Source organism: Engraulis encrasicolus, chromosome 3 (genome assembly GCF_034702125.1).
Source record: "Engraulis encrasicolus isolate BLACKSEA-1 chromosome 3, IST_EnEncr_1.0, whole genome shotgun sequence".
NCBI lineage: Eukaryota > Metazoa > Chordata > Actinopteri > Clupeiformes > Engraulidae > Engraulis > Engraulis encrasicolus.
In genome coordinates this window covers 42,373,644-42,383,643 of record NC_085859.1, presented here as the reverse complement: position 1 = coordinate 42,383,643, position 10,000 = coordinate 42,373,644, and the positions used below count along the sequence as shown (strand labels likewise).

Sequence of the window (10,000 nt, the reverse complement as noted above, 5' to 3'; positions counted from 1 at the left end):
TCTTTCTCTCGGTCACTTTCTCTCTCTCCCTCTTTCCTCTTTTTCTTTTTTGCAGGTTCATTGAGAATAATGACATCCAGTCCCTCTCCAAGCACACGTTCAGAGGACTGAAATCCCTCACACATTTGTAAGTATGAATTCCATTGCATCTCTATGGTATGGAATGTGTTATAATGGGCCTATTTCATATAATGTCCGATATACTGTACTGTATTCGGATGTCAGACTCAGTGCATTCGAAGCACGTATAAGTTGCATCCAGTTAGCCTGATTATCATTGACTTTCAATTCTCTTCGTGACTTGGTCTTACCTTGAGCATAACGATTAACATTTCTCAAACGGCATTGTTGACCCGCCTCCCTCGGTTTGCTACCGGTCGAGGCCAGAAAAGGCTGTGCCGAAGTTGAAATCATATTTTCTTAGTCCCAATAGAACGTCTCTGCTTAAACCACGTCACTGCCTTAAATAGGCCTTTACCCAGGGTGGTTGGAGCTGCTCAAAGTTGATTGCTTCCAGACAAAGTGGGTGGAGTTCCAGATTTTTCCGGAGATCAGAAACGATATTTACATTGCACTAATAGGAGGGCGTGGTCTGGCTAGTATCCAGTGGCCTAAGCATGAACATACACTCCACTGCTTTCTGCCTGCCTGTAGTTGGTAGTCGTTGATTTGCTTCAAAAATTTACTTGTTTGGCGACACAGCGAGAATTGTGGTAACAGCTAATTGTGGTAAAAGCTAATTGTGGTAACAGTCAATTGTGATAAAAGCCATGTACCGCTGTGTTTACATGACCATAACACACCTCTGTATCCCGCCTCCCCAAACAATCCCCCCCCCCCTTCTCTCTCAGATCCTTGTCCAATAACAACCTGCAGGGTCTTCCCCGGGAGCTCTTCAAGCATCTTGATATCCTTACAGACTTGTGAGTAGTCTTGGTATCTTCATGAACTTGTGAGTTGTCTTGGTATCCTTACAGACTTGTGAGTGGACTTGGTATCCTTATAGTGAGTGGCCTTTGTAGGCACGCTACAATGGTGGCCATTGTCTTGTGTTGAGTCCCCAAGAAGTCACACAGTGATCACATCTTCATTTGCATCACGGAACAACATAACATAATGCCTTGGCTCGTGCAGCCGTTCTCCTTTTACAAACACACACGCGCACGCGCACGCACACACACACGCACGCACGCGCGCGCACGCACATGCACACACACATTCACACACACACACACACACACACACACACACACACACACACACACACACACACACACACACACACACACACACACACACACACACACACACACACACACACAGAGAAACACAGAGAGAGAGAGAGAGAGAGAGAGAGAGAGAGAGAGAGAGAGAGAGAGAGAGAGAACAGAACATTTACGGTAAATCAGAATTTAGTGCAAATTATCTGTAACCAAGCACACAAGAAGAGTCCAAAGTCCAAAATTAAAAAAAAACATTGATAAATCATGGTTTAACATAACAGCAGCTTCCATATTTCCACCCTTGATTACAGTAAAAGGACAAATTATTACCCACTTCATCAATCTTTATCAAACCAGGCTTGACAGATGTGCGTGGCAGGAAGACAAACTCATTCACTGACATACTGAATGAATGATGTGTGTGGATAGGCGTGGGTGTGACCTGTGTCTGACCTGTGTGTGTGTGTGTGTGTGTGTGTGTGTGTGTGTGTGTGTGTGTGTGTGTGTGTGTGTGTGTGTGTGTGTGTGTGTGTGTGTGTGTGTGTGTGTGTGTGTGTGTGTGTGTGTGTGTACGTGTATATGTGCATGCTTGACCTCTTGACGTACCTGTGTGTGTGTGTGTCTGTCTGTCTGTCTGTGTCTGTGCCTGTGTGTGTTTGTGTGTGTGTGTATACTTGACCTGTGTGTGCTTGACATACCTGTGTGTGTGTGTGTGCGTGTGTGTGTGTGTGTGTGTTTTACATGTTACATATTTTGGTTGGCAGAGACCTGCGTGGCAATGCCTTCCGCTGCGACTGCAAGATCAAGTGGCTGGTGGACTGGATGGAGAAGACCAACACCTCGGTGCCCGCCATATACTGCGCCAGCCCCTTCGAGTTCCAGGGCCGACGCGTACACGACCTCACGCCACGGGACTTCAACTGCATCAGTGCAGGTCTGTGTGGCATTGGGGTCACACAAATACTGTACACACATGCATGCAGACACGCAGACACGCACGCACGTAGGCACACACACACACACACACACACACACACACACACACACACACACACACACACACACACACACACACACACACACACACACACACACACACACACACACACACACACACACACACACACACACAGACACACACCCCATGACCTCACTGCACGGAAGTTCAGGTCCGTCAGTGCAGCTCTCATGGTGTAAATATTTTCCTTTCAAATTATGTCAAATGGTTTTGAATGCCCTGTATTTTTTCGTTACCAGCAAGTCATACTTTCCCCTTGTATTACTGCATGTCGTTATTCTGTATTCTTACAAATTGAATGTAATTCAATGCCATTTGTCATGTCAGGTTAACATGTTTCTTTTGTGTTACCTCTGTAGTACCTAAGTCTTGTCTAAGTCTTGTTAGTTCATTGTAAATCACACCGTCTCATAATCTTAATCTAATTTAATCAAATTCATATTCTCGTGTCAGATTTCGCTGTGTACGAGACCTTCCCTTTCCAGTCGCTGTCGGTGGAGTCGTATGAGTTTGGCGGAGACGAGTACGTGGTGTTTGCCCAGCCCAACACGGGCATCTGCACCGTCTTTATATGGGACCACGTGGAGATGATGTTCAGGAAGTATCACAACATCACCTGTAAGTGGCATTAGTGGCATTCGATGCACATCCGCATCACACAACACATAGATATGAAGACTAAATACCCACATTGACCACTCCCTTGTATTGGAACAGATGGTTGAAGTCAGATCGAGTCCAGATCGAGACCAGGTTTTGTGTTTTTGTTTGTAAACACCAAGAGTGTAAACACCATCTCCCCAGGTGGTAGCTAGCCTCTCCTCACAGGAGAGAGAGAGAGAGAGAGAGAGAGAGAGAGAGAGAGAGAGAGAGAGAGAGAGAGAGAGAGAGAGAGAGAGAGAGAGAGAGAGAGAGAGAGAGAGTCAGTCTCTCTGTGAGGCTGACTGTAGCTTCCAGTTGCTCTTAAACTAATGGATGTAGCAAGTGTGTATGTGTGAGAAGGTGTATCGTACGTGTGTGTGTGTGTGTGTGTGTGTGTGTGTGTGTGTGTGTGTGTGTGTGTGTGTGTGTGTGTGTGTGTGTGTGTGTGTGTGTGTGTGTGTGTGTGTGTGTGTGTGTGTGTGTGTGTGTGTGTGTGAGTGAGAGAGAGAGACAGAGAGTAGGTGTACGTGCCTGTGTGCGCCTGTGCCTGTGTGTGTGTGTGTGTGTGTGTGTGCGTTTGTGTGTGTGTGTGATTTAGAGTGCCTGAGGGAACGAATGGGGGGGCGAGGCTCCGAGGGAGTGCTAAATCAAGAGCAGGGAGGATGGGGGACGACGAGATGCCTTAGTCAGCCCTACAGCACTGCTGCATCACACACACACACATACACACACAGGCACGTACAAACAGGCACACACACACACACGCACGCACGCAGGCACAGCAAAAGAGAGTAAGGGAGAGAGGTGTGGGGGGGGGCAGAGACAGAGACAGAGACAGAGAAAAGCATAGAGAGGGGGAGGGGGGAGGGAGAAAGGCGAGGAAGCATAAAATAACAAGAGAGAAAAAAGACGACACCTAGGAGAAGACATAATATTAATAAAAAAGCTATTTATACGTATGTGGGATTCTACAGGACACTATTTTGGGAGGACTACCGCATATGAGGAGGTGCAACGTGTGGAAGATTTTACGTCTCTATCCTTGATCAATAATTAATCTTCCAAAGCATCACGGATGTTGTCTCCCTGCGACTCAGACTAAATATGTCATGAGAGAGCTGTAGTAGTAAGACATTTAAAGGTGCTTGAATCATTCTTCAGTTCTCCTGACAGTTCCATGGACAGTGAAAACGTGTGTTGACTCTCTACTGTACAACTTACGAAAGGTTCTTTAGAGCCCAAATTACATCCTACATGCAAACAATGTGCAAACATTCTGAAAATGTTGCACAAAACTGTTGAAGCACTGTTAAGCGACAGTATAAGTTGTTCCATAGAGTATGCATGCAGCTATTATAGTAGATATTTTTCTGTGTTCCAGCCCGATCTGCAGTCTATTGCAAACCTGTGGTTATCAACAACACCCTCTATATGGTGGTGGCACAACTCTTTGGAGGATCCCACATATACAAGTAAGATATACTTCCCCCTTTATTTTAGTGGACATTCTTTGGTTTCTTTCTTAGTGTATGTACATGTATAAGCAATAGTAATGTATGACCGTGAAGTTACACCGCAAGTATGTAGTGTTATATGTTATTTTATAGCCTACTTAAGCTGTACTTAATTAAAGGACCACTTCAGTCAATTTCAATATGCCGTTATATTGCTCACGTTACCATCGACTTGTCAGTACCCGGTGATGCCACATTTTTCGGCTCAGCCCTTTCAGAGATATGAGCTATTCTAATGGGGGCAGCGTTTGTTTACATTTTTTAAAAAAATGAACATAGGCCAACTACAAATATTTCCCCAAAAGGTACCACTGTTTGCTAGTTGTCTGCTGATGTTGCTTAACCTTTTGGATGTTTTTGGGAATAAATAAAAATGTTTTTTTGAAATGTAAACAAACCACTTCCCCCATTACAATGACCTGGATCTCAGAAAAGGCTGAAGAAGAAGAAAAAAAAACATCAGGTACTGACCAGGGTAGTGAAAGCATTACAATTGCATGTTGAAATTGACTGAATTTCCTTTAACATAGAGTAAAGCATTTGTACCCTGATGTGATCTAACAGCTCATAAATGAAAAAAGCAACAACATTAAAGTCACACTTCGTCATTTGTCTAATCTACAAATAGTGTAACAGAAGTGGGATACAAATGTTTTGGGCGCATCATCAGTTTTCCTAGTTTTGAGCTTGTTGAAAGTAAATAACAAACAAATAAACACACACACACGCACACAGATGGGAAGAAGGTCCTCTACGGTTCGTGAAGATCCAAGACATCGACACGACGCGCGTGCGCAAACCCAACTTCGTGGAGACGTTCCAGATTGAGGGCGACTGGTACTTTGCGGTGGTGGACAGCTCCAAGGCCGGCTCTACCAGCATCTACCGATGGAACAGCAATGGCTTCTACTCCCACCAGTCGCTGCACCCATGGCACCGAGACACGCACGTGGAGTTCCTAGAGGTTAGTCCTTTACATAATGCCCGGTATCCAGGAGTGTAATGAATGAAGTAGAAGTAAATACACATTGTAAAGACAACACTATTATATTACATAGTTGTTACACCAATCACCCCACTGTACCCAATGGGTACCTACTGTAATTAGGGTTATTACTTTTCTTCTACTTCTACTTCGACTTTGCCTATGTCGGTCTCTGGTCTTTACCATGGGCTAGGTGCAGGTGTACATTTACCTTAAAGTTACACAAATAGCAATACAAAGACTCTACATGTGTTGTTATTTGATGTAACATTATATACTTTCACTGTACATATCCTAACCCTACCCCTACCCCTAAGGTACAGTGTGTCTTCTTTATTTTACTAGGGTAATCACATTGAGGCAGCTGTCTCTTTTTCAAGTGGGCCCTAGCCAAGAGAGCATGTTACATAATGTTACATGTTAATACCTACTTTGTTATTATATACTGAACCTCTGTCGGTCTCTGGTCTGTCCTGTGGTCTAGGTGGAGGGCAAGCCGCGGCTAATCCTGTCCAGCGCGTCGCAGCCCCCGGTGGTGTACCAGTGGAACCGCAGCCAACGCCAGTTCGCCTTCTTCTCGCAGATCGCAGACACAGCGGATGTGCAGATGGTGAAGCACTTCTGGATCCGCAAGGTGCTGTGTGCCTGTCCAATTGATGCCTGTTGTTAATGCTCCATTTGAGTCCTTGAAGGGACGTACTGTACTCTAATCAGGATTTCCCCCTGCACTTTAGGCCTATTGAAGGTGGCCACCTTTACAACTGAACCCACCCTCACAAGGTCCCCTGAAAATATAACTTAATTGTATTACTAATGTAATTTCTAAAATTTCTTTGTGAAACTTCATAACATTAAAAATATGTTGGGGGCCGCATAAGAGAGCTTCAAAGGGTGCCCAAAGGGGGCCCAATTCTAGGGTTCTAGGGTCTCTCTTCCTGGACCCCGGACAACTGATCCTTCTACCAGCCCCGCCCGCCCCCCTGTCAGCCTCCCTGCTACTACTACTACTACAACTACTACTACTACTACTACTACTGCTATTAATAATAATAATAATAATAATAATAACAACAACAATATCATTATGACTCATATTGCTGCTATTGTTATTATGATCTAGGTGCTGTACCTGTGCCTGACGCGCTTCATCGGCGACTCTAAGATCCTGCGCTGGGAGGGACCCCAGCGCTTCGTGGAGATTCAGACGCTGCCGTCACGGGGCTCCATGGCCGTGTACCCCTTCGCCGTGGGCCAGAGGCAGTACCTGCTGCTGGGCAGCGACTACTCCTTCTCCCGGGTCTACCTGTGGGACGACCTGACACAGCGCTACCAGCCCTTCCAGGAGCTGAACCTGCTGGCCCCGCGAGGCTTCAGCCTCATCTCCGTGGACAACAAGGATATACTATTGGCCGCAAGCTTCAAGGGGAAGACCCTGGCCTACCAGCACCTGGTGGTGGACCTCAGCGCCAAATAATTAATCCATAATGATAATCAATAATAGATGTATGAGGTTCATTATGTCTTAAAGTTATATCCAGGGGTGTAGTGGGCATGGTACGCGGGGGTACGCAAAAAAATATCCGTGTTTGAATACAAAAATGGGGTTGACATGATAAGTTGCCTAATTAAAGGGGTATGCCACTATTTTGGGGCTTAATACAGTTAAAATCATTGGCCAAGGTTTATAAAGGTGGTAAAGTGTCTTATTTTTCATGTAAGCCGTTGTCTTGCTTTAAGACAAGTTAAAAGAGGGAATATGTCGCTAAGCTAGTGAAAGTCAATGGATCCATGTAGCATGCTACAATGCTACACGGATACATTGACTTTCACTAGCTTAGCGACATATTTCCTCTTTAAACTTGTCTTAAAGCAAGACAACGCTTAACATGAAAAATAAAACACTTAACCACCGTTATAAACCCCAGCCAACGATTTTAACTGTATTAAGCCCCAAAATAGTGGCATACCCCTTTAATTGATGACGTCACAAATCGCGTACCCCTACTTTAAAAGTCCCCACTACATATCACATCTTCAAGTTTGTTTTGTTTTGTCTGAAACAAAAGAAACTTGAAGATTTGATCATCAATAATAATTAATTAATTATTATAATTATTACAACATTTTTTTAAATAGCCCTTAGAGATGTCGTGGCTTGGTTTCAAGAGGGTAATAATAATAATAATAACTAATCATAATAATAATAATAACTAATCATAATAACAAATGATAGCAAAAACAGATGGGGTATTCCATTAGCTGCTGCTACTTGTCTGAAAGTAAGCTCACTGTATGACAGAGTTGTTTTGTTTGTTTGTTTGTTTGTTTGTTGGTTAGTTGGTTTTGAATGTAGATCCAGATCGAGAAAAGTCAGGATTACACAATGTATGGACTTTGGAGTTACAGACTTAGCAAAACACTTAGCCCGCACCTCTGTAATCAGGTCCTCTAGATTTCAAATCTCTCTCAGCAATATAAATATATAGTCTACGTATAAAGGGTATAGTTAAAATAACATCAATAATATACTAACTCAAGTTCCGTATGTGATGACATCTCAATCCAGTCTTGATGGAACTGTAACACTTAAACAAAAATGCTGATCGTCATTGCATTTCAAATAATACATTTCAGCACTGACAAATGAATAGAACATGGCAGAATCCCCGGCTCAGGGGTGTAGGAATACCGTAAGGATTGGAATTTAGGATTGACCTTGAATATCCATGTGGTCTATTCCAAGAAGCAGGCTCAGATTTACTAAACCAGGTTAAGTTAACCTTGAGTGAGTGGTAGATCATCTTATAGAAGGGCCTGGAATCCTCGTTGCCATTACTAAATGACACCTGCAGGTAATCTATTAGTAACCTGAGAAAACCCATGCAGCTTTCTGTGATCGTTACGATCTGAAAGACAGCATGGATGATCGTCCCAAAGCGCTAGCCTTGAGGTAGGGAACCAATCCGAGAGAAGGGAGAGGTAGACAGATGATGACCATGCTCTTGGAATACCCTTGTTGTGCAAACTTGAAAACAAAAATTGGTGGTGAATGACCTTCACAGAATGCTTTGTCAGCTACTTCACAGAAGATCAAGCTTTTCTGAGCAGCATTAGAAACTGGAGGGCATGTCTTTTTTCGCAGGGATGGACAGAGCATTTTTGGCTTCAACTCGCTCCTCACACATAGACTGCTTTCACACCATTGGTTCAGCCCACTGTCTATATTGAAGATGGACCAATGGGCTAGCCCCATCTAAATTGTTGGCTGGTCACCAAGGTGAAAAATGCCCTGTATGCCAGATTACCAGTCAAGACCAAAGTGTACACCATTGCATTGCACATCGCCTACTCCTTCATCGGTTGCCAGCAATTATCATGTATTGATTTCAAAATGCATGTAGCTCTCTTACTGTATATGCAGTGTAATCTTGAGATTAATGACTGTTATTGCATATAAATGAGGTCAATTAACATGTGTGTATTCAGCAGCGCTCTAATGACCAAATACTATATAGTCTATTTTGGCTCGTGGCCCACATGCCATGATGAGAATATTTCTTTCATCCTTATACTGTGACCTTGCGTGCATGGCTTATATAATCTTATGCTGTGAGAAAACAATGGTGATACTGTATGTCAGTTTTAATTTTAAGGAAATTACTTTTACTGTGGTCAATCAATTAACACTTTTCATTGGTGCCTACACTTACTTTAATTAAAAACACATGCATCTAACACACACCATCCATTGGTGTACTATACATTTGCATTAAATTTACGTAAATAGCAATACAAAGCCCCAAAAGTTGTTTTTGTTTGTTTGTTGTTGTTGTTGTTGGTTGACATTCTCTCTTGAAAGTGTTGAACTACATGTGTCAGCATGTAATATTATGTACCATACCCAAACCCTAATCCTCTTAACAGTAAGGTACAGTATAAATGCATAATGTCACATGTCACTTCATACTTTGTTGCACTGTAACTATGAGCGGAAGAATAAAGTCTAACCATGTTCGTTTTTATGTTGGCTCACAGCATTTTCACACTGTTTTTTTCTCTTACCAATTAAGGTTTAATGTGAAATCTTTGCACCACAGACTGTAGTCTACTTCAGAGACTCACAAATAATTCGGAACATAACAATTAATCCAACAAGTTTTGCCATCATTACAGGAAAAAAATCGAACAGAGTGTTGTTGTACAGTACGTATGTATTTACAATAAGTCAAGTTGGTTTTATTGTCAATTTCTTTATATGCACTGGTCATACAAAGAATTTGAAATTACGTTTCTTGCTTTCCCATGCAGGCATAGACTAATCTTGGTAAGGACATAGACAGTATAGACATGACAGTACTCATACATGGACATAAGACAGTATGGACATAGACAGTGCTCAATAAGTCCGAATTTGCTGTTTTGTCTATAAGTATTTTACGTATGGCCTACAGTGTTTGCCCAGGAATGCATTACTGGTTGCCATGAGTGCAGCCTTAACACAGTTATGCTGAGCCAGCCGTGGCTTAGTTGGCTGGGCATTTGACTGCTACGAGGGCGACCCAGGTTTGATTCCCTACCTGGGTCATTTCCCGATCCTCCACCATCTCTCTCTCTTTCA

At 43.1% G+C, this 10,000-nt stretch overlaps 1 protein-coding gene across 1 annotated transcript in view; it reads left to right on the top strand.

Annotated features, from left to right (window-relative positions):
• Positions 1 to 6,959, top strand: part of lgi3 (leucine-rich repeat LGI family, member 3) — a 25,836-nt gene extending 18,877 nt beyond the window's left edge. Inside the window, exons 4-11 of the mRNA XM_063194507.1 lie at positions 56 to 127; positions 852 to 923; positions 1,988 to 2,157; positions 2,695 to 2,859; positions 4,265 to 4,355; positions 5,133 to 5,361; positions 5,867 to 6,016; positions 6,503 to 6,959. Coding sequence (XP_063050577.1) covers positions 56 to 127; positions 852 to 923; positions 1,988 to 2,157; positions 2,695 to 2,859; positions 4,265 to 4,355; positions 5,133 to 5,361; positions 5,867 to 6,016; positions 6,503 to 6,856 — 1,303 coding nt within the window. The 3' untranslated portion in view covers positions 6,857 to 6,959. The remainder of the gene's footprint in view (positions 1 to 55; positions 128 to 851; positions 924 to 1,987; positions 2,158 to 2,694; positions 2,860 to 4,264; positions 4,356 to 5,132; positions 5,362 to 5,866; positions 6,017 to 6,502) is intronic.
• Positions 6,960 to 10,000: the final 3,041 nt, after the last annotated feature.